Below are 24,504 nucleotides of genomic sequence, written 5' to 3' on the forward strand. Positions count from 1 at the left end.
CAGAGCTGAATTCCTATGATATGGATTTCTTTTCCTAGGAGGCCGTGTAAAGCAGTGAAATGTTTAAGTAAACAACGCAGATTCAACGAACAGCCTCTGTTTTCACATAAATACCAAGAATCAAACTCCCGAGTGGTTTAGTGTCACATGTTGCATGCAGGGTCGTGTTCCTTCTGACATTCAAGAGCTTATTTTCTTCTCAGTATGGATACAGTATCACCAGAACGTCTCTCTCACTGCTTTGGACGGGACTGGGAATTGTCAAACCCTGAATAGACAGACGAGACACATCCCCCTGGGCAAAGGCGTTAGGTGTGTGTGAACTAACCCCCCCTACTCCTCTTCATCCTTTGTGTGTGACAAAGACTATATGTGTGATAATACGTATAAGCATCCTAGTGTGTGTGTGTGTGTGTGTGTGTGTGTGTGTGTGTGTGTGTGTGGGTGTAACGGTGTGTATGAGCATGTGAGGACACTCTCATGAGCGTTGGTGTGAAGACAGGAGGTGGGGTTTTGTATCTCGTAGGTCAGGTCACTTGTGGTTCTCGACACGGTCGCTGTCAGTTTGGTGTCGGAATTAAAAGTTGAACGTTCGGCGAAGCAGATAACAGCAGCATGGATGGGATATGGACAGTGGTTGTGTTATTTGGACTTCTATGTCGTGCTGTTCCTGGTTCCTGTCAGGTTTCATCCAGGTAAGTGACAGTAAAAGATTTGGAGCTTTCAATATTTCTGCAGTTTTTGTGTAGTAACCAACTGGTTTGACCAATCAATAACGAGCCATTCCTCCTCTTTATACCAGGACGCTGTTTCTTGTCTCAGCTCCAGAGGTGTTGCACGCTGGGACACCGACTACGCTGGCTGTCACCATCGTTGCTGACTTCTCTGGCCAGGTGAAAGCTGAAGTGGCACATGGCAACACCAAAGTATCCCAAACAGAGGACTTTGAAGGAGGTAGCTCTGCAGCTCCACACAGCAGATATATATTATTTCTTAACTTTTTGGGGGGCTAACGTGTCGTTCTGTTCTCAAGGTTTGACCAGGGTCCTCACACTCCCTCCTGTGAGTATGAGTTTTCTTATCTTTGTTCTTTCTTCATTTAAAAATCTTTGTTTCGCTCATATTTCTAAAAATACTTTTATAATTGCTCTAGATTTCTGGATCTATTACCCACAATTCCCTCGTAAACTTGACTGTGAGCGGCTACACGGACGACACTCTCATTTTCACCAACACCACCACCGTCATCTTCAGCCTCAAGAACGTCTCCACCTTCATCCAAACCGACAGACCACACTACCAGCCAGGCGATACGGTCCGAGTCAGGATTGTGTCCGTTCAGTTGGATAACCACCCGTACAAAGGCAGAGTGGAGGTCTCTGTACAGGTGGGTTTTGAGACGTTGAGACATTGAAGGGATTTTTTTGCAGGCTATTGTGTGGTGTTAGGAAGTTTGACTGATGGTCATTTGTCGTCCGCAGGATCCCAGTGGGAATGTCGTCAAGAAGTGGGAGTCCAAAGGGAATCAGGGGATTGTGTTAATGGAATTAGTTTTATCCCAGACGCCTCTTCTTGGAGAGTGGGCGATCACGACCACAGTGAATGTAGGTTTAAAACATACCCTTAGCTTTATATACTTTAAATTTCATAGGAAAAACAACATCTAATTTCACTTCTCATCCTTTTTTCTACAGGGTGTTACCGATGAGAGAACATTCATTGTGGAGCACTATGGTAATAGATCGACTAATTTATTGCAATATTATTTGTGGACCATTGCCAGTGCATCAGTTGGTCGATTGGTCAGTCAACCACTTTGTTGTAGACTGAAATATCTCTAAAACAATGGATTGATTGCTATAAAGGTTTGGTATTGACATTCATACTCCCAAGAGGATGAATCCTTTGAACCTTGGTGATACCTTTTCCTTTCTTCTGGTGCTCCCATGAGGTTCACATTTTAGATATTTAATAATAATGATAATAATAATAATAATAATATTAATAATAATAATTTAGATTTTGAGGGTTGGGGTGACGTGTTGCCAGGGCTTGGTGTGGTTCAGAACCCTGGCAGCACAATCCTGAACATACTGGAGCCTGTCCAGGGATTTGCTGGGTATCCCGGACAGGACTCCATTGCAGTAATCCAGACGGACGGTAATGAAGGCATGTATGAGAGTCTCTGCCACAGAGTTAGGGAGTGATGATCGGAGTCTGGAAATGTTTTTGAGGTGGTAGAAAATGTACCTAAATCTTTCAAAAATTACTCGATGGATATCCATAAAACTTGGACCAGGTTTTATTTCCCTACTTAAAACTTTTGATTAACTGACTTTTCCTGTACTACCATCATCAGGTCACATTTCCATATCGCCCATACTTTAGTTTACGACTGCAGACTTGCAAAACTAATGACATTAAACAATATTTTATCACACTAACGTGCTAAACTTTGATTTGGTTAATATGGCAAACATATCTTTCAAACATCAACATGTTAGCACTGTCATTGTTAGCATTTAGCTTAAAGCACTGCTGTTCCAAAGTACACCCTCACAAAGCTGCTAATCTGGCTGTGACTCTGATAACTGCTAGCACGACTCTTAGGTTTATTTTTAGGTTGACATAATTACTGACATTTCTACGATTGTCCTGCTGTTGCAGAGCGTCCCTTTGAAGTGCTGCTCAAGACCTTGTCGCAGGTCCTCGTAGGAGATAACATCTCAGGATCAGTGAGAGCTCTGTGAGTGATTGTATCTCAGGCATCATAACTGTCACATTTAAACACATTTTAAGCAGCATTAATACTTTGTGTTTTATCCCCTCTAGTTACCCCAGTGGACAACCTGTGCAGGGGACGCTTGCTGTCTCACTGATGCTTGTGTCTGCAGCGTTCAATGCAGACACTCCAGTCATGCAAACACAAACTAAAGAGGTGAGGGTTGACAGTAGATTCTCTTTTAGGTAGCATTTACAGTAAAGTATCCACACAGTAAACACAGTATCCGCACATTGGCTAACTTTTGATTGTTGTTTTTTCAGTTATATGGCTCAACACAATTTTCCTTCAGCAAAGATCTCCTTCAAGCCCTTCACACTTCATCAGGAATCAGCAGAGGCAGCCGTGTACGTGTTGTTGCAGGTGTAACTGACAAATCAACAGGTGAGGTTTAATTTGAAACTTTGTTGATTGAAGCAAAGCATGTATCTCACTTTCATCCTGTGACCATGCTGTTGCATCATCCCCAAAGGCTTTAAGGTGAACAAAACAGTGGAAATCCACCTCATGAAGGACACATTCCAGCTAGCATTCCATGATTATCCAGCTACACTGAAGCCATCTTTACACTTCTCTACAAAAGTGAGTAAATCTTTATATTCATTTTCTTAAACTGTTATTTCGATGAGCTAACTCCCTTCTCTTCTGCTCCACAGCTAAGGATCTCTAGATATGACAGGACGCCCCTCAGCTCACAGGATCTAATGCACTCTGCTGTGATTGAAGTCACTCAGAGAACATCCAGTCCTAATGCTGAACCTACGACTCTGACACTTCCAGTGCCTGAGGACGGGAACATCCACATTAAGTCTGAGTTACAGGATCAAGTAGAGATACTTTTTATTCGGGTTAGTATTTTGTATTTATATTACCTGGAATGTTGGTCCTTTTGAAAAAAATCCCAGTTTGGCAGTTTCGTTGTATGTAAGATGAGTAGTTTCAGTACAGTAGGATTACACCGTGAATACCGCTAAGAAAATGACCCCAGAACATCCTAAGATTGTAAAGCAGATTTCACCGTGCAAATTTACTTTCCTTAACCCTCAGTATCAAGAAAAAGCAAATATAGTTTATGATTTATGTCCCCGGAAATTTTCTGCACCTTGTGTTTATATTCAGGCAAGATTCCAATCCAGTGAGCAGACTCTGACCATCTACAACAACTACTCCTCTCCCAGTGGCTCATATATTCAGATCTCCCCAATAAACACCTTACCTGCACAGGTGACTTGAGTGGAATCACATAATTTGTTTCATCCACATGAATAATATAGCAAACATGCCTTAATTATGTTGTTATTTGTGCAACTAAAACAATATTCACCTTTCAGATTGCATTGCCTGTTGAAATAGACGTGGAGAGCACCTTTCAGCCGACTGAACTTCACTTTGTGGTATGTTTGGTTAAATAAATGACATTTTTTGATGTATAAATATATATATATATATATATATATATATAAACATAATCCGGCATTTTTTTCTGGATCAATGACAGATTGCATGTTAACACTAATTATGTAGAAATTTTGTCTCAAATGATGTATATTATTATTCTTTTTTTTTTTACAAACAAAGGGAAGCAGTAAAAAGTATTCACAAAGCTTGAGAGCCCATTGGGGGTAACACCAGTTTTCCCTACACATACAATCAAAATGTACATTTCTGACTATATCCATCCCTTTTATACTATTTTATTTAATTCAGTCAGACAACTCACTTTTGTAATAGTTTGAAATGTTTATTGCAGCAGCACAACATAGCTTGTGTTTGACGTCTAGGCTCTGACCTCATCACTCCTTGTAGTTTTATTTTACATGCAGAAATCTGAGGAGTGATGAGATAATATCTTACACCTCTCTAGCCAGAGCCTGCAGGTGGATGCTGGGGTAGTGGTGGGGCTGAAAGTATGAGTACTGTACTGGTGCAGGGCAGCGATGGCAATTGCAGCTTCAATAGACCGCCAAATTGAGATGAAGAAATGAAGAAATACCTTATTAATCCCTGAGGGGAAATTCAATGTTTTTCACTGTTATTACATAACATTGGCCCAAAATACGCTCATGCACAAACGTTCCTGTACCTAAATCTTTCAAAAATGTAGGTACAGGAACGTACATTAATGGAGAGAAGTCAGAGTTAGGGGGCTGCTCGTGATCATGCGCCCTGAGCAGCTGGGGGACTTGGTGCCTTGCTGAAGGACATCTCAACAGTGCCCAGGAAAGGAACTGGCACCTCTTTAGCTACCAGCCCCAATTCCATGGTTGGTGCGTACCGGGACTTGAACCAGCCACCCTCCCTAATACACATTTGAATTTGTCTTTTTTTTGCTCCTACCAGTTCCTGTCTTTATACATATGGCTGCTCATTATATGTCAGAAACTTCTTTTTTTTTTTCAAGATTATTTTTTTGGCTTTTTTGCCTTTAATGGATAGGACAGCTGAAGATAGACAGGAAATGTTGGGAGAAGATAGTGGGGGATGACATGCACCAAATGATCGGCAGACCGGGAGTCGAACCTGCCATCGGTGCGACAAGGACTGTAGCCTCTGTATATGGGGCGCCTGCTCTACCAACTGAGCTAAACCAGCACCCCTTTGTCAGAAATGTTGTTCAATGTGCTGCTGCCTGTCTTGGCCTGGGCAATGATGCTGTCATTGGGTATCTCAGTGCTAAATTATGCAAAGTGTAGAGAACACTATATAATATTCATCATGTGTGTGATTTAAATGCAAAATATAAAATCTTTCCTTTCATTATTGCACTTTCAGGTGAACTCTAGAGGTCAGGTGGTGGCTGCTGGAACAAAGACTTCCTCCTCTTTCTCTCTGACTCCAGCAGTGTCCTGGTCCCCTGAAGCCTGTGTCACCGTCTACTGCATCCTCTCTGACGGAGAGGTCGCCAGTGACACAGCATGCATACCCATCAACCAACACAACTATGTACTAGCATTTGTTTTTTCAATGTTTTTGGTTATGTGTAAAAGTTGCATAATAATCCTGTACAAGCCCGTGATTTGATTGTATGTGTTTGCTTTCTGCAGGTGTCTCTAAACTGGAGCAGTGACAGAGCCCAGCCCGGTGAGCAGGTATCGCTTACTGTGACTGCCTCAGAACCTGGGTCGCAGGTAGGAATCGTGGTCATGGGGATGCATGATGAGTCTCCACAGGCGAACCTGGACTTGAAAGTGGAGCAAGTATGACATTCCTTTTGATTTACTAAAGCCCAAAGGTTTAAAAGGTTATATATTCAGACAATGAGCAACATTTAATCTCTGAAATTTAAAACTGACCTTTTAGGTACCATCAGATTAGTTTGATTTCTTCTTTGTCCATTTCACAGTTTAATCACAAAGAACCCGTCTTCCCCGTCTCCTTAATCTGTTGCAAATTCCTCTTAGACACATCTCTCTCCCTGTTAGATACTGTATGGACATTCAGTGTGACACTACTAAACCGGTTTGTCTGGATGTAACATATATGTCTGCTTTGTTCGGAGGTGACTCCGCTGTTTCTAAGAGCTGGTAACTCTAGTGTGTTGGGTGCAGCACCTGAGGGTTATTTATCGATGCAAGACGGAAGAAACAAAGCTTCACCACATTCGGCTTTCTCACCTGACCTTTACTCATCTCTTAAGCACTCGGGGAGCGTATTGTTTCTGTTAGAATAAAGCATTTCACAACGTGAGATTTCCTCAGGCATCCTTCAAGTTGAGACTGTTTTACACCTTACATCACCAACCAGGACTGACCTACATTTCATTCACTGTCACTATAATAAAGCATGATCTGATTGTGGACAGATTTACTATTGTCATTATCCTTTTTGTGTCTTCCACACCATAGGAATGCCATATCAGGATGCTAACCAATGCCAGACTTTATAGGAAAGATCAGCCTAATGGACCTAAGTATGGTATGATTATAGTGGAAACAATGAGCCTTATTTCTACTGAGTCTTTGGAGGCCCTCTCGTGGACATCTAGCATATTGTATTGGCCCCGCATTTTCAATATTTCTGGATTTAATCATCATTCCTCAGATATTTGAGAAGTCTAAGCTTCCTCCTGTTTCCTGTCTGTCTCCTATGTGGTTTTCAAAAGGACGAACCCTAATGGTAGAGAAGTACTGGAGCCATTGGAGTGAAAGCAGTGAATCCATGCTGTGGTTAGACACTAATGTTAGGTGAGTGCTGAAACGTGCTGGAAAAGAATAAGTGATCCAAATGAGTAGGTGATTCAAATGTTTAAGCATTGTTCACTACAGACACATGTAAAGGACAAACCCTGGAGAATAAATTCAATGTTATATTTTTTTCTATCAGTGATAAAACATGGACAAGTGGGAAGATAACAGTACCCGATGGAGTCACTGCTTTGACAGCTGCTGCACTGGTGATGTCAGAAAACCTTGGTTTGGGCTTCACTCCTGTGCCACAGAAGGTAACTTAAAAACTCAATTTATGTCCCTTTGAGTCATTTTTAAAAAATCAATTCTGGGTTTGTATTTCCCAAAAATTTTTTGACAACAATTCCACCTTTTATGTGATCAAAAAATATATTTGTCTCTAGAATTTACATGCTGTTAAAGCTGCAGTAGGAAACATTATTAAAACTAACTTTTGGTCATATTTGCTCAATCTGTCACTTTAAACATGCAGTAGTACATGAGAGGGATAATCTGTAAAAAAAAATCATGTTCCTCTGGCTCCTCCTACTGCTCCTAATGGCATTTGTAAGAATCCAGCGCTCTTGAAACACACAACCAATCAAAGCCGAGCAGTTTCTCAGGCTGCTGTCAATCACGCAGCGCAGCACCACTACTCCGGGCATGCTCACACCGTCAAAATCCGATAATTTTTTCTTCCGGTAAAACTAAATTTAACGTGTGCTTACGTAAGTTAGCACCAAACAATTTCAACCAATCAATCTGCAACATTTAGCCGCAGAGCAACAAGAACGCTCGGTCAGTTAGCTAGCTACTACACTGTGGAGAACGTCTGTCTACGCCCACTTCTCAACGATCAAATCAAATCCCTCTAATGATATGCCCTGCCTGCACGTCCTGTTTCACTCGGAAATATGTCACAGTACGGAAGCTAGATATCTCGAAATGCCGTTTCAGCTCGACTTTAAAAACAAACACAAGGAATGAAAAAACTGCCCATCCCTCTATTGCCAACTAGGCTTATACTACAAAGACCGTTAAACCGAAGAAGAGAAATGAGGAAGAGCAAGCTAAAAAGAAAGAGTTGGACCGAGACAGAAATGAAACAAGAGTAAACATTGGAGCGGCATTTCCGAGGTGAAGAGAGCTACGGGACCTTAAAGGATTAAAAAGCGATGCAGAGTTAGACAGTTCTACTCTACAGGTAATTACCCCAGCTTCATTTCTGCGGTTACTGTGACGTTGTGTTACGTTGGTGTTGCAGTTGGGCTAACGTTAGCTTGTTCTCAATGTGGCTACTGTTCAGCATCATTTCATGGCGCTGTGGCTAAAAATATCTTAGTTAAGTGCCCAGGCAGTGTTACCGTTTCGGACTTCTCCTGATAGTTCTGTGTGCCTGTGCTCTCACAGCTAAATGTTCACAACATCAGTGTGTTTCTGCTTAGTTGGCGCTGTTTTTTCCACAGTCTCTGTTAACAAACTAAGTGCTGGTGGTTTTGCTAAATAGAATTAGCTGTAGATTACCGTTCACAGCAAAAACACTGATTTCCGATAGTCTGATGTATATCTGCTTCGATAGTGTTGGCGGTGTAACACAACGGCTGTGGTTGTTGTAATTTCACATTTTTACATAGTGTATATCTGGCTCCTTCAGTTGCTGTGGTTACTAGCTTGCGCGCGCATGGTAGCCTCCTCTACTGGTAGGGCTTTGAAGGCAGGACTGAGCGCCGCGGAGAGAGAAGGGGAGGGACCTGGAGGTTGTAATCTTTCAAAATTTGGAGCAAAGTCCGCTCTCTTCTCCATCTTACCTACTGCAGCTTTAATAATATATTGTCATTATTAAAATCAGTCCAGGCTCAACCCCTGCACATGGGCGCACCATAGACTGTATAAAAAGATGGATGGCATGACAGCTCCCTAAAAGTGAACCCAAAACATTTCGAGCGCCCCCTGCTGACTGGCTGCAGTATAGGTCATAAAGCTCACCTCCTCCATGTTAACAGATGGGAAATGAGTCAAACTATAAAATCAAAATACATGCCAGAAAAATGTTTGTCAATTAGAGTTACTTATTATCAAGTGTTCATTTTTCTGACAAGTTCATTTTTAATTAGTTATTTGACACTGTAAAAATTATGATTGACAGCTCTGCTGACTAATTTGGCTCCTGCAACCAATCACTTTATGATTAGCGGAGGACGATCCGCAAGAGGAAACGTAACTAAAACAATCACTTCAATCATTGAAGTTTGTTCTAGTTGATAGTTGTTCTTTTTAATAGCCATAATAAAACTCCACCATAACCATTGTGTTTCATATTATTTTCCATTTGAGAACGTAATGTTGTACCTTGTTACAATGCTACTTTGGGTGTGCATGTTGCACCTCACCACTCCAGTGAAGTTAAAAATTATTTTCAACAAACTTTTGTTCCCTTCAAACCTCTCAAAGCCAAGAAGTGTGTTCAGATGACATATGAATGAACAAATATCTTCATTTCAGAATGCAAACAATTCCATATTGGCATTTTTATTTTTACATTTTTATTGAGTTTACAGTTAATATATAAAGATATACATGAAACAAGGACACAGGGAGAATATGTTAGCTCCACCGAACACTGTGCCTTGCTTCATCAACATTAGTTCTTTGGTTTAAAGATGGCGACCACCCGTTTCTTCAGTCCACGGAAGAACTTCCTGGTTCGCTAGAACAGGTTTCTCCTTTGGCCTCCATTGGGGCCAGTCTTTACATCATTGGCATCAGTAGGTGTAATGGCAGCTGCAACTCCGTCGCTTGAAGAAAAGCTGGCTGCAGCTCCAGCTGTTGAGCCAGCGGCAGCTGAAGCTCCATCAACATAAGTAGTAGTGACAATGAGCTCACAATCACATTCATCAATGGATGTAGCTGCAGCTTCTCCCTCCTCTTTAGTGGGAGTAGCAGTGTCTCTAACTCCATCCTGAAAGTGAGTGGCTGCGAAAGGTCCTTTTGAATATCCATGTTTTGAAATCATGGTGTCTGAGTGTGAAGTAGTAGAACTCTCACCGGGGACTGGCCCAATACTATCTTCATCACTGTAACTTAGCGGGGTTAAATGTCCATCCAAGATGTCACCGGTGGCTGGCTCTGAATCATCCTCATCATCACTGGAGCTCTCATTGTATGAATCTGCACAAATGGAGCTTTCATCGTCTGAATATTGGTCACTGGTAGTCTTAATTTCTTCATCTTTACCAGGGTAAGTGTCCGCATCTTCAGCATCAGATCTCTCAGTTATTGAGTCTTCCTTGTTAATAAGTGAATCCTCTGACGGGGAAACACATCATCACACCAGGTGATCCAGTGTAACAAAAGGGTGTCTGAGGGCTTCCCTGGGAGTGGCTCTCCTTCCAGCATCCAGATGTAAACACCATTTTAGGAGCCTTAAAAATGCCATCCTATCTTTATGCTCCACAACGTCTGTTTACGATGCTACAAACTTCTGGTTTGAGACCAGTTGCCTTCTTGAACTCCTTTGCTGCCTTGAGTCTCCACAATTGACCGTTGTCAATGCTGAAATACTTCCAGGTGTTCTCTGCCTCCCTCAGCAGGTGGTCCTCTGGCAGACCCAGGAAGTGCACAATAGCTTTCATACTGCTATATTTACACATTCCAGAGAAGAGGGACATGCCAAAGTACAGGAATGCTATGATGCAATCGACTCTCCAAATGTCAACAGCTTCAGACAGGGGTAGGCCAAAGGTCACCTCAGGAGCCCTGTACCCCTCTACCTGCATTTTCTTTCTCTCATGCAGTAGGCTCACTGGATAGGCCAGACCGAAGTCAATCAGCTTCACCTTGAAGGGCTGATCCTTGTGATTGACAAGCATTGTGTTGTCAGGCTTCAGGTCTGTGTGGGCGATGCCAATATCTTTCAGGGCTTCAAATGCGACAAGTAGCTGGTGGGTCACAGGGCGAATTTCATGAAGACTCAATAAAGTCATCTTCCTCTCTATTATAAGGTCCAAGAGGCTTCTGTCAAGCAACTTGATAGCCAGACAGGAGAAATTCTGAAACTTGAAATGGTCCATGAATCTTAGGATGTTCTTTTTCTCTGGGTCAAGATCCCTGATGGCCTCTAGCATCATCAATTCGTTTTGAATGATGTGTTCTTGACTCTGTTTCTGGATCTTCATTGCCACCATCTGGTCTGTAGTTAATTGAATTAAAGTGGGAGCACTGATTAAATATATGACAAATTAATTATTAATGTGCTCCAAATCACAGTCGAATTAGTTGTTATTAAGTGGAGAAGGTCTACAATTCAGAAAATGCTAGTATTAACAGGAACAGGAAATGTATACGTCATGGCAAGCTTCGCCAAAATTCACAAACTACAGCAAATTACGCACTTAATGACACCACAATATGATATATTTAGTACTTAATTTTAAGGCTGCTGGCTAAAGCACAAAGTGGTCAGTAATTGAAAATAAAAGATCTACAAGGTATCAACGTAACTGACGAACTCACCCATCTGCGGTATTTGAAGACACCAGGGCTCCAGGGTGTTTGCGTTTAAGGTGTTCATGCATTGCCGTAGTGCTGCCATGAAATGAGAGTTGGACTTTGCAGAGTTTGCACTTAACGTGTTTCGGTGTTTTGTTTCCAATGAAATGTTCCACCAGTCGCGCTAAAATTCCGCGTCAACGGATTTTTATAGTCGACGTAATCGATTATGTCGACTAATCGTTGCAGCCCTACTCCTCTCCCCTGCAGGTCAGCTTTCACATTAGTAATTTTGTTCTGTACCCGAGTACACTTGCGGTTGGACTCAGAAGCAGAAGGTGGTGGTAATGCACCTCAAAAACAAGGAGAAGAAGAGGAGTATCATCAACCACGTAACATTGTTTATGTTGTCGTTCAAGGGTCAAAAAGTGTGCAAACTGCATGATCCCAAGCCTATTCAATGGAACAAACCTTCGCACTATGCCTACTATTATTCATATTTTGGAGAAAGTCTCAAGAACAACCTCTCACCTACATTCCTACAGTATCAGCCATGGTCGTGCAGTTCAGAGGATGAGAACGGCGGTGCTGTTAGAACACGTGCAGTTAGAAGCATATTTCAAGCTAACGTGCAGTAACAAAGTAACACTATATAATGAAATTGTAGCAAATAACCAAAAATTGTTCATTTAAAACATAAAGATGATAATAATAAACAATAAACTTCCTGAAATTGCCACTCAAAGGTCTGCAAACAGAAGGATGGCTACAGATTGTCTTCACACGAGACCACTCTGCTCCTTTTTCCTGAAGAGGCGGGACTTTCTGTCTAACACTCTTCTTCTATGGTTCACAGGAAGAAGTATCATTAACACATGCAATGACAGGAACAGCCACTAGAGGCGCTAGAAACATGAACTTAAATTCTTGTGGGTTCATTATTTCCAATAGGGTACAGTAGCTTTTCACACTTGATGCGTACGAGTACAGTACAATTTGCACTAATCAAACGAACTGGACTTCAGGCTCAAGTGTACTCGGATCTGGGCCTGGGTCCCTAATGTGAAAGCCCCCTTAATGACTTCATGGCATACGCGGACGTGTGTGTCAAGCGGACAGCGCTATTTCCGTATGTCGGGAACACCACTGTCTAATCCTTTAGCAGATGCCTGCGACGTCTCTGCTGTTCGGGACAGCTTGTGAGTTTACTTCATGGAGGATCACTCACTCAGATGATTTCCAGTGAATAAGCTAAAACAACCATCCCTTACTAAGTTAACCATCATCAGTAGTCTGCAAACGCCAGTTAGCAACTTATCAACAGCTAACTACAGAACATAGATGAGAAGAGGTGCACAAAAACTGAGGCAACGGTAGAAAAGCTGAAACGTTAGGATTAGGGGAGAGTGGGGCAATGTGAGTCACCTCCTATTTCTGAGCAAATGTGCACACTTTTTGTCATTTAAGCTACTTTCAGGACGCTCCCATCATTTCTCTCTGGCAATGATGCAGAGAAACACATGGGAGAAGGGCTTAGTATTATCCAGGCATACACACATTTTTTTTTCAGTTAAATGACAAGTAGCCCTATGTAAAAGCAACTATCTGGGTCAAAAAGTACTTTCCTGTATGTAGTTATGACTATTAATTTTAGTACATAGCAGTCAAAATAAAAAATAACATAACAATATTATTGTAAATAAGAATAGCTTTAAAGTAACAAGCTACCTGTTGCTACCTGGCTGTAGCTTAGCTGCTACATTTCTCTGATGGGTACCTTTAGTACAGCGAAGCTAAATTAAATGTACAGTAACTGGTAGCTTAGCTAACTACATTTCATAAGTAGCTTGCTAAACTCTGTCAGGATAAGACAGCCCAAAGAGGCGAAGGTCAGAAAACCTTTCTTTAATGAAAAGTGGAGATAACAACAATGGAGAGTCCCAGGAGTGGTTTGTTCGGCATGCCACCAACACACTTCGGATGCCAATAAGACAACTAATAGTTTCATTGTGGGAACTAAAATCCTAAAACTGTTATAATCTGCCATAAAAGACAACAAGTCGTCTCAATATAAAATAGATATTTCAGGAAAATCTGCCTCGGAGGATACTGCTGCATTGAAGGCATTTACCATCCAGAAGAATGTCAGAATTTTCTTTAAGCGTTTAAAAAAATTAAGTGGCTTTTGGTTTTGGAATCCACCAGCCACAGTGGCAGGTGGACAAAAAAAGTTAATTTCCAACCCTGCTGTACACGCCTATCAGCTTTAAAGGCCAGGTAGACCATGCCTACTTTGGCCATAGTTAACAAGCCCTCCACTTCGTCCATGTAAAATAAAACAAAAACGTAGTAATACGTTTACACGTTTGAATTCAATTGTACTGGATATTTTGTCATTTTGGTGGTAATGATCATTTTCTTGGTAACGTCAAAACAAGGGGCCACTGTTATGGTAGCTGCCCTGTTGGGCTGCACTATAATTGTATATATAACACCTATGCTTATTTCTTTGGAAATGTGTTTTCCAAGGAAGCGCAAAAATTGTCTCAACTTTTGACATATTAACCCTATATTAAACTTTTGGTTTTCATGCTACATGTAACTTGATTGTAACTTAACTGATATGAAAATGATGCAGGTCAACAATCAATCAATCATCAATCAAATTTTATTTGTATAGCGCCAAATCATAACCAGAGTTATCTCGAGATACTTTACAAAAAGAGCAGGTCTAGACCGACTCTTTGTTATGTTATTTAAAGAGAGGCCCAACATGAATCCACCATGAGTAGCACTTAGCAATATTCGGCACATTGGCAAGGAAAAACTTCCTTTTAACAGGCAGAAACCTCGAGCAGAACCAGACTCATGTTGAACAGCCATCTGCCTCGACTGGATGGGCCGAAAATGGGATAGAAGGAGATGCAGGATAGAGACAGGCAAATAGAGAAACAACAACATATGTTCTTGTTACAACAACAACATAAGTCCTTGTTACAGGAACAACAACAGACACATACTTATGGTTACAATGCCAATAATAGTGGTAGACTAGGGTGAAGATTAGCAAAATAAATACATAAATAAATTAGCGCGAGAAGCAGAGTAATGATAAAGGCTGAGGTAATCGTAATTGTAACAGTTAAAGTCAACAGGTCTACTATTAGCATTAGCAGCAACAATAATGATACTATGGGGAAGGCTGATGTTAGTAGTTGTTGCAGTCGAGCAGGTCCACAGCAGCAGCTGGTCTGCAGCAACGATCCCCAGGAACCTTCAAGACAAGGGAGCACAAGAACTCCCGGGAAGATATATGGTTACTAATGTTAATGGGACCAGAAGATACAGAGTTAATGAGCTGCATTAATATGACAGAGAGAGAGGGAGAGGGAGAGAGAGTGGGAGAGAGACAGAGAGAGACAGAGAGACAGAGAGGGAGAGAGAGAGAGAGAGAGAGAGAGAGAGAGGAGCATGGTGTGTCAGATCCCCCCGGCAGTCTAAACCTATAGCAGCATAACTATGGGCTAGTCCAAGCCTGAGCCAGCCCTAACTATAAGCTTTATCAAAGAGGAAAGACAGTAAGCACAATAAGAGTGCAGACAGTTTCAGACACCACATCAGGAGCATCCATGGAGGTGCTTAGAGGCAGGAGAGCATCATCAGCCTGTTTTTTTGTTTGCTTTTCTGATGTATCACTAGACCATTTGAAGAGGGTGTCACTCAAAGCTTTAGACCCTGACAGAGCAGAGATCTCAGATTTTAGGATCACAGGTGATTCACATTTTGTTTGGGTCCTGTATTTCCAAATTTTTGTACTATAGATTCAAAACTTTTGTGCTGGCTGAACTTGATCCCTTTTGACCACTAAAGTAGTTCCAGACAGTTCAGCTTACTTTAATATTCTTCAGGACAAACGGTAGGAAAAACCATGCAACAAAGAGACATCATGTTTAAAATGGAACAAGTGACAAAACGGAGTGTTTCGGCCAGGCAGTGCTGTTAGTGGCCTCAGATGCAACAGAGTGTACCCCCCTCTCAACCAACGCTGTCACTTTTTCTGCATTCTCACATTTATCCTGTGATACATTAAAGGTGACAGCAAAGCTACCTTGGAAATGAACTTCTGAGCATGAGCCACTGAAACATCCATCTATCAATCCATTCTCTTTACCGCTTATACTGTGAAGGTTTGCAGGGGGAATGGAGTCGATCCCAGCTGGCACTGGGCGAGAGTGGGGGGTACACTCTGGACTGGTCACCAGTCAATCACAGGCTGACACATAGAAACATCTCACACTTACATTCACACATACGGGCAATTTTAGAGTTACAAATTATCCTAACGAGCATGTCTTTGGACTGTGGGAGGAAGCCAGAGTACCCGGAGGGAACCAACGCATGCACAGGCAGAACATCCAAACTCCACACAGAAAGGCCCCCTACATCCAAACCAGGATTCACACTACAGACCTTCTTGCTGTGAGGCGACAGTGCTAACCACTGCATCACTGTGCTGCCCCTCACTGAAACATTTACATGACAATCCTGAGGACAGCTGCAGAGAACATGATCCACTGTGCTGCAGAGATCTGTTGGCCATGGGCAGAAGAGCCTCTGATGCGATAAGATTAATGTCCCTATTCGTTCATGATAGGTCCTTTGTAAGCTTATTTCACACACACTAATGCATACAGTATTTTTGTAAATAGGTACAAGCAATAATACAACCTTATAGTTACAGTAATAGGATAAAGCTGCAAACAATGTTGGATCAATCATCTTGAAATATCATGGGAGTTATCTTCTCATCATCACTCATAAATCAATGAGTGCTGCAATCGTGTAACATTCAAGGACCATTGCAGATCACCGGTCAAGACAGACAAAAGCTGAAGGATTTTTGGGGGGACAAATATATTGAAATTTATACTCGACAATAATACAAATATTTTTCGCATGATAACCAATAAAACATATATTTATATTTGAATGACGATTAATAACGATGCCCCTATACTCTCCTCGTACATGCAAGCACCGCTTACAGAAAGTGGTGACAGCAGAAAGGTAGGCCGTGCTTTTGCATCAATGCCATCCAAAGTAACTCTTCAATCTGTTTATGTTCTCTTATTCACAGTTGACCGTGTCCAAAGATTTTTCTTTGTCTCTGGATGTCCCATCACAACTCATCAGAGGGGAGGAGATTGTGCTGGAGGTGAACATCATCAACCACTTAGAGGAAGAAATAGAGGTATGAAGGACTACATGTTCACTAAACATTATGCTAAGATCGAACTGGTAAATCATTTTATATTTGCACCACTTTTCCTTTAACAACTCCAAAAACACAGTCATTATTTGTTAGTAAAGTGCAATGATCTGTCACTGTCACCGTTTTAAAGGATTGAGCTCTGTTTCCTTTATGCCCATATATCCACAGGTCATCGTGCTGCTAGCTCAGAGTGAAGCCTTTGAGTTTGTTTTGGCAGACAGAGGGGAAGCCTCAGTGTTGAATGCCCAAAAGCTCACCTTAGGGAGTCATGTGTCTGCTGTAGCAATGTTCCCTATAAGGCCTGTGGCTTTGGGCGAGATGGAAATATCTGTGGACGCCATATCTGCGGATGCCTCTGACAGCCTTGTTTGGAGAGTGCTCATAAAGGTGTGGTATGATGGAAACACTTGATAACATCTATGAATCTAGCGTGTGTAGTCTAACTTACTTAGGTTGAGGGTAGTGGTACAGAGGTTGCTGACTCAAATACTATTTTCCCTCCCTATGCATTTCTATGTGATACAGTTAGAGTTAAGGATATAGTATGAAATGCAATGTGCTCTGTGGCATATGTTTAATCCTATGATAACAGTATATTACTTCCATGTCCCTGAAGCCTGAGGGAGTTGAACAGTCCTTCTCAGAGAGTCTTTTCCTGGAGCTGGCACCAGTGAAGCCCAACAACTCCAGATCTGTCTCCTTCTCCTTTCCACCAGATGTGGTTCCAGGCAGCCAGAGGGCCCATGTGGCACTGGTTGGTACGTCTACCATTTGTCCTCCCTGTTGTGCTATTGGCAGTTTCATCTGAGCGCTCTTGTGTTTACTTTTCAGTCAATTAGGCATGTGTAATGAGTGCTCGCATTTTCCTTTGTGTTTAGTTGAAGGGCTCGGGCATTAAAGTCAGCCCTGTCCTGAAAACATTTAGGTAGTGAATGCTGTAAAATGGAAACAACGGACATCAAACAGGAATGTTTATGGCGGGCAGATTCTGAGCAGCTGTTAGGCTGTTGGGCTTGGCTCCATTCGGGTCAGGGATGTTGGGCATTCGTCATGGTGGGAGGGCGAGTCTCAGCATTTTCCTTAGTTGGAGCCAAATTTGTGGTTTCTGTACTTGTTGTGATAGTGAGCTTTTTTAACATTAAGCAAATGTGCAGGATGAAGGGTTTTTTTTTTGTCTGTACTTTTTATAGTTTCTTCCCCATTTTTCCATGGCTTGAATTGCAAAATCACTAATGAGACTTTTTAAGTGGCAATCTCAAAGGCCTAAAATCACTTTAACCACTGTAGTGACACATAATGTAAGTGTTTTGCTGGAGGCATTTATCATTTGTGAAACTTCTCCTTTGAAACAACAGAACATACAAATTATTCCAACTTCAGAATCTTAAATAGTAGCATGCAGTACCATGGTTAATATGGAAAGAGTTATAATGATGTACAGTATCTACTGTCCCCTTTATGGCTGTAGTCTCAAATCATATAGGTGAACATGTTGTGCAACAGTTAAATCCTTCTGTATTGCTTCGTACAGGTGAAATCTTGGCCTTGTCCATCAGCAACTTGGACTCTCTGGTCCAGCTGCCTCTTGGTTGTGGAGAGCAGAACATGATCCACTTTGCTCCAAGTATTTATGTCCTCCAGTACCTGGACAGGTCAACCCAGGATGACAAGGAGATCAGGAGCAGGGCTCTGGATTACATGAAGGAAGGTGAGCAGCCGTTTAAAAATCACTGACAAATGATAAATTTACTGTATTTCATTTGCTGCTTAGATAAAATAGGGCATCTTTTAAGTTAGTGTTGTGTTTCCTACCTCAGGATATCAGAGACAACTGTCCTACCAACGAGATGATGGTTCTTTCAGTGCTTTTGGAGCCAGTAGCACCTCTGGTAACACATGGTAGGTCGACAATGTAATGAAACTCCTGCACTAGTTCACTCAAGCATGCCTTTTTTAAAATTAAATTATGCTGTTAAAGTTGTACTATAATGTAATGTTATAATGTCTGTGGCTCCTCTGCTCCTCCTTCTTTCTGTGGTCCCAGGTTGACAGCTTTCGTGCTGAGGTGCTTCCTGCAGGCTCAGCCCTACATGCAGGTAGATCAGAGTGTCCTGACCAGGGCCAGTACCTGGCTCTTGACACGTCAGGGGCCCCAGGGAGAGTTCAGTGAGGTGGGCAGGTTAATCCACACTGAAATGCAGGGAGGTCTGGACAATGGTCCGGTAGCACTGACTGCATATGTGCTCATCGCGCTGCTGGAGGACGGGAATTATGCGGTGAGTTAGGGAGATTTGTGTAATTAAGTGATATTGAGTGGGCCTCCAGTACCAGTGCGATAAAAATTATACGTACTATTATTATTTTTTAAAAGCTGTATACTACTCACTCTGCATACATGTGATATGATTCCTATCTTTGTTGAATGGCTTGGCTCAGTGCACCAAAGGACTGCTAACCCAAAAACAAGATGGGCTAATGTTAGCAGCAGCACCGCTCCCAGCCTTTCCTAATGTCCTGTGTCCACCAAAGGGCATCGTAGGGACCGTGACTTTTACATGAAACTGCATTATTTTGGGTTAAATTAACAATTTGAATTATCTTAATTTTTTTTAAATTTATGATAAATACAACCTTTAAGTATGTGATGAAAATGCTAATGTCTTGCTCACTCTGACTACAAGCACAATCTTAGCTAGCGAAACACTTTTGTTTGCGATTGCCACATGACAATTAAGCTGAACTCAATGCCTCTTTGTGACTCTGAAACATAAGTTGCTGGTGGAACAAATAATAAATATGTTATTGCTCTGGAGGTTGCAGTTTCGGCGAGGAAGAAATAGTTAGTTGTTGGGGAGCTAGTTATGCTATTGGATTGGTGCATTGACTGACCAATACCCCATACCTAATTTTAGGCAGTATCTGAGGCATTGATGTTATAGGTATTGCTTCTATTTAAGTGCAGTTTATAATGTTTATTAGATAACCTTGTTGACTATAATGATCTATTCTCTGTGAAGGACATGTATCCCAAGAATGTGTCCCTGGCTCAGACGTACCTGGAGAACAAAGTGACCAGTGGAGTGGTCAGTAACTACAGCCTGTGTCTGGTGGCCTACGCTTTAGCTCTGGCTAATAGCCCTGTGACGAGCACTGTTCTGACTGAGCTCAGCAGGAGAGCTGACTACAGAGGTAAATTAACAAGTAACAAATCTACTGTTATGCCTTAGTTTCAAAGATACAATTTATTTTCTTCTTCTTTTTTTATATACTGTACCAGATTAGTCCATGTTACATCCTAGGAAACTGCCACCCACAGTTTTGTTCCATTTGGGCTGAGAGTACAGATGTTTTCATATATTTTCTAACGCCAATGACTAAAGAACTACAAGTAGTTACTGTACTGTCCCACCATCTGTGGTCGGGCAATGAGTTGACCAGTTTTGGTTAATAATTCAAACCATCCATCTGTTTATGCTGGGCCACCTCATAGTGGCAGCAAGTTACTCCACCTCCTTTAGGGAATCCCAATATATCCACGAACCACACAAGGAGGGATTTCAAACCTATTAAATTGACTCTTGTGGGTCTTAAAGTTCTTAAGATCTGGTTTCTTCAGGAATAAGAACAGGAGTAGCAGCAACAAAAAACATTACAGCACTTTGTCTGTGTGCAAAATGATAAATCTGTAGGAACAATATTTTTTATAACTTTTAATCATTAAAGTTGTCTGTCATTGTGTATCAAAGATGGAGTCATGATGTGGAGATCATCAGCTGGCTTGGAGTCACCAGACTGGCAGCCGCGCTCCGCACAGATCGAGATGGCCTCTTATATGCTGCTGGCTCTTTTTAGGCGTGGCAGCTTGGTGGAGGGCATCGCTCTCATGAAATGGTTAAGCAAGCAGAGAAACCATCTAGGAGGCTATGGCACAACACAGGTAACACAACAGCTTTTTGTTTCTTGAAAAACTGAAATATAACTATGCAACAGGAAATACAATGTAAGATATACAGTACATATTCAGTTTGTCAATAATAAGGGGAAAAGTCACAGTTATTCTGCACCATGTGATAGCAGATGGGATCCAGATACAGGCATTTTGACCTTTTATCCTTCTCTCCTCTCAGGACACCATAGTTGCGCTCCAGGCTCTGGCTTACTATGCTGCCTTCAGTGGTGCCCACTCCATTGATCTCAGGCTCAATATATCTGCCCCAACATCCACTGTGTCACAATTTAGCATCAACTCCACCAACTATCGGACATATCAGAGCCAGGAGGTAATAGATCTGGGTCGATTCCCATCCTTGATTTATCGGATATTTTATATGATGCTTTATTCATTGTATTTTATGACTGAACTGTGGTCGTCCTGGACTTTCTTTTGCTTCTCTAACTTTATGTTTCTTAGATAAATGCTGACAAAGATATAAACCTAAATATATACATGGAAGGAAGAGGATTTGCAATATTTCAGGTACACCTTTTCTTTCTCTGAACAGTACAATCAGTACATAAAATGTATTAACTCTAAGCAGCAGATTTGATCACATCTTTAATATGAATTCTGTTAAAATCTACAACAAGAATGTAACACCACATTTTCAAACAACCTCTCACAATGCAGGAATGTTTTGATACCTATCACACATTCAGCTTAACATAAAGAATAGTTTAACCGGACCATGACCAGAATAAATTGAACACAGCAGCTGTACAGGAGGGCTTCACTCAGCACAATGTACTGCATTGGAAATGCTAAACCAAAACAGATAAATGCAAATGTAGCATGATAATGGACTCCCATCAATTAACATCTGGAACACATACTGGACCTTCAAGTCCTGTCTGCATTCAATGTGAGTCCAGATAATATCACACAGAGTAGGAGTTTGGTGAAAGGTTAATCTTTTCATTATGTTCCATATTACAACAATCCAGACCTGTTCTATTATACATCCTGTCTTTAACCGTCCATCCTCCAGTACTTTTATGTTGAAAAACGTCAACAAATACAGACATTCAAGCTTTACTTAATTTTTGCTTTATGGAAAGGAGTTCAGTTTTGTAGTTTTTTCTGCACCTTGAGGCTTTTGCACTAAATCATAGACACTACAGACCCATATAATATCTGGCAGTGCCGTAAACCTGTAAATCTAAGTTTATGCATTTTTAAACATGTCCATGAATCCTTTCAGATAAATGTCTTCTACAACCTGGAGAGCAAAGTGTTTTCAGAGAACCTCCAGCACACTAAAGACGAGGAGGCTTTCTCTTTAGATGTTGAGGTTACTGAGGAAAGAGACCACACTCACATGCTGTTGTCTATATGCACAAGGTAAGTACTACAACATGTATTGACCAACATTTCAAGTTAATTTAATGTTATTATTGTCAAATAGGCTTACAACATCCATATTTTTTAGGTTTTGTTGTCAGGCATGTCAAATATACAACAAAACAATGTACTAAAGTAACATGACGTCTGATTCTGTCCTTTCTAGATTGAAGGACAATCAGGTGATATCTCAAACAGGCATGGTTATAATGGATGTGGGCATGCTCAGTGGGTTCAGTCTCGCTCCCGGAGCTGCTGCCCCAACAGAATTGATCAGAAAGGTGGAAATACTGGCTGAGAAAGTCATCCTCTACCTAGATTCAGTAAGTGTTTCATAATAACATCCATTTATGGTCAGACATAAAGAGTCAAGGTGGACCACACAACAATAATGGTTAAATTGTGTTCTCAAGTCTTTACCACACTGCCAAGAATAAAGGAATAAATACTTTATTTTATTTCAATTTTAGTCCATGAAAGTAGTTTAATTTTAAGTAATTATCAGGATTAGCCTTAATTAGCTTGTCATTTAACAACCCTCATTCCCAGAAAACTTACATGTTAGCTATTGTTAGCTAAGAATCTCAGCTTTCTTGTTAGTACAATTTAAGGTGTTAAAGATGAGAAAATTAACATGACAACTAGCATGAATAGCATAACTGGTTGCTAACTTAAAATGGGAAATTCAGATACAGGGTACTGCAACCTATAGTAGCTAGCTAATTTAGTAAGCTAGCGCCCCCTAACAAACCAATCTACTCATTGGCTATTTACTGCTGTTATCTAGGCTATGTTGGGTAGTTAGCTTGTAGCTATCTGTTTAGCTTCATAAATGCCTTGTTAATGAAGAAAAAAAAACATCATTAACAGTAGTCTAGTGTTATTTACATTTATCGGTTTGTTCATGTATGTCATTTGACTAACTTTATTCTCGACCTTGAGATGAACTATAAGAAGTTCTGCCTCTAATGTATCTCTGAATATAGAAATATTTGACTTCTACCGTTACACATTCAGTACACTATAGTAACTCTTACTATTACTCTGCCCAGTTGCTGCTGTTCTGTAGCAGTACTAACAGCTTACAAACAGCTGCCAACTAGCAGCTAACAGGTGGCTAACGGAGGTTTTATTGCACTTCTATTTTATTTGCAGCTTACCAAGTCAAAGGTGTGCATCACACTTCCAGTCGTCAGAGATTACAAAGTGGCCCACGTACAGGACGCTGTGGTGCAGGTTTGCGACTACTATGAACCAAGTGAGTACAGTTTCAGACAGTCTTTCAATTTTGCTGTAGTTTCATTGTATAGTAGTTATATGCTTATATATTTTCCACATCACTGAACTGAAAGTGAAATAGTTGATGCTGTTTTGCTATAAAGCTAAAGTCTACTTTGAACTGACCAGAAATTAAACATACCTGAAGTCACTGGCCAGTATGGTATAATATAACATGATTCATTTTTGTTTCCCACAGCGAGAAAAGCAAGAAGAACATACAACTCAAAGTCTCTGAACAGCATGAACTCCTGCTTCTACTGTGGTGAGGGCTGTGATTTGTGTAGGCCAGGGATCACCATCACAGTGTCCTCCCAGCTGTCTCACTCTCACTCAATAAGGAGCGCTACCTTCAATATGATTTGCCTGTTTCTTGGAGTCACTGCTTTTTTAACTGTAGCCTAATTTGATAAACAATTTAGCTTAGAAGGAATATAAAGAATATAAGGAATGTACTTAGAAAGACATAATCTCAGCATGCACAGATGTTTATATGCACTGATTAAAATGTGAAATGTTTCTTTTATACATATTTTTTGACAGATGATTGTAATGTTTAGAAGACTGTTTGCATGCTGCTGTCTTGCTCAGGCTTTCTTCTCTTTATGATGTGCTTAGTTTTGTATTGTTTTTGGATAGAATGTGAGTGAAAAATGACTGACCTTGGAAACCTACCGTCCAACTTCATTTATGTACTCAACTATATATATATTTGTTTCTTTATTTAGTTTTGGAATAGTTGTATTCCCCATGTGATTCCCAGTTTTGACTGGATTAGAAAGATTGATAAAGAACTCACGTACAGTTGGCAGGGGAACAAATAAAATTGATTTCTCTGTCCCACATGTGTCCTGTTGACGCCAACTTGGCCCGAAACTGCAGACATGTTAAGCTGCCTGGAATAGAAAGGCTAAAATAATATTTTTTCTACGGCTCTACTGTACTTTCCAGCGACTTTTGGGTTTAATATGTTTTTTCTTTATGTTGATATATAACAGTTCTGCATGAGTGAACCAGACCTCGCTGAGTTAGGGTCTCAATATATTGCACCAAGCGGGAAAATGCCCTGTAAGGTCATTTGGAGTGAGATAAAGCCTTCCTTAACCCCTCTGCCATGCCACAAAGCTGTCAGCCAGAGGAATGCAGACTGACCTGTATAAGTATGCAGAGGGAACACACA

The 24,504-nt window shown here is 41.1% G+C and overlaps 1 protein-coding gene across 1 annotated transcript; it reads left to right on the forward strand.

Moving 5' to 3' along the window:
• The first annotated feature begins 615 nt into the window (after positions 1-615).
• LOC138591235 (CD109 antigen-like) lies at positions 616-23,729 on the forward strand. Its single transcript, XM_069661763.1, has 32 exons — positions 616-695; positions 803-954; positions 1,034-1,062; positions 1,154-1,387; positions 1,482-1,604; positions 1,695-1,734; positions 2,668-2,746; positions 2,833-2,938; positions 3,046-3,166; positions 3,255-3,364; positions 3,439-3,630; positions 3,902-4,006; positions 4,114-4,176; positions 5,555-5,725; positions 5,827-5,979; positions 6,628-6,697; positions 6,885-6,966; positions 7,106-7,223; positions 16,574-16,687; positions 16,877-17,095; positions 17,325-17,466; positions 18,240-18,416; positions 18,526-18,607; positions 18,753-18,984; positions 19,726-19,897; positions 20,455-20,645; positions 20,836-20,988; positions 21,120-21,185; positions 21,907-22,046; positions 22,213-22,369; positions 23,202-23,304; positions 23,524-23,729. The coding sequence occupies exons 1-32, from the start codon at positions 616-618 to the stop codon at positions 23,727-23,729; spliced, it is 4,182 nt and encodes a 1,393-aa protein (XP_069517864.1).
• Positions 23,730-24,504: the final 775 nt, after the last annotated feature.

Source organism: Semicossyphus pulcher, unplaced genomic scaffold, assembly GCF_022749685.1.
Source record: "Semicossyphus pulcher isolate SPU_LCO1_2020_fin unplaced genomic scaffold, fSemPul1.0.p SCAF_14, whole genome shotgun sequence".
In the NCBI taxonomy this organism is placed as follows: domain Eukaryota; kingdom Metazoa; phylum Chordata; class Actinopteri; order Labriformes; family Labridae; genus Semicossyphus; species Semicossyphus pulcher.

Bases quoted from the DNA above. Each gene is read 5' to 3' on its own strand.
- LOC138591235 (XM_069661763.1), top strand. From the start codon at position 616: ATGGATGGGATATGGACAGTGGTTGTGTTATTTGGACTTCTATGTCGT. The intron at 696-802 runs GTAAGTGACAGT...TCTTTATACCAG, and splicing joins TCCTGTCAGGTTTCATCCAG to GACGCTGTTTCTTGTCTCAG. The intron at 18,985-19,725 runs GTGAGTTAGGGA...TTCTCTGTGAAG, and splicing joins TGGAGGACGGGAATTATGCG to GACATGTATCCCAAGAATGT.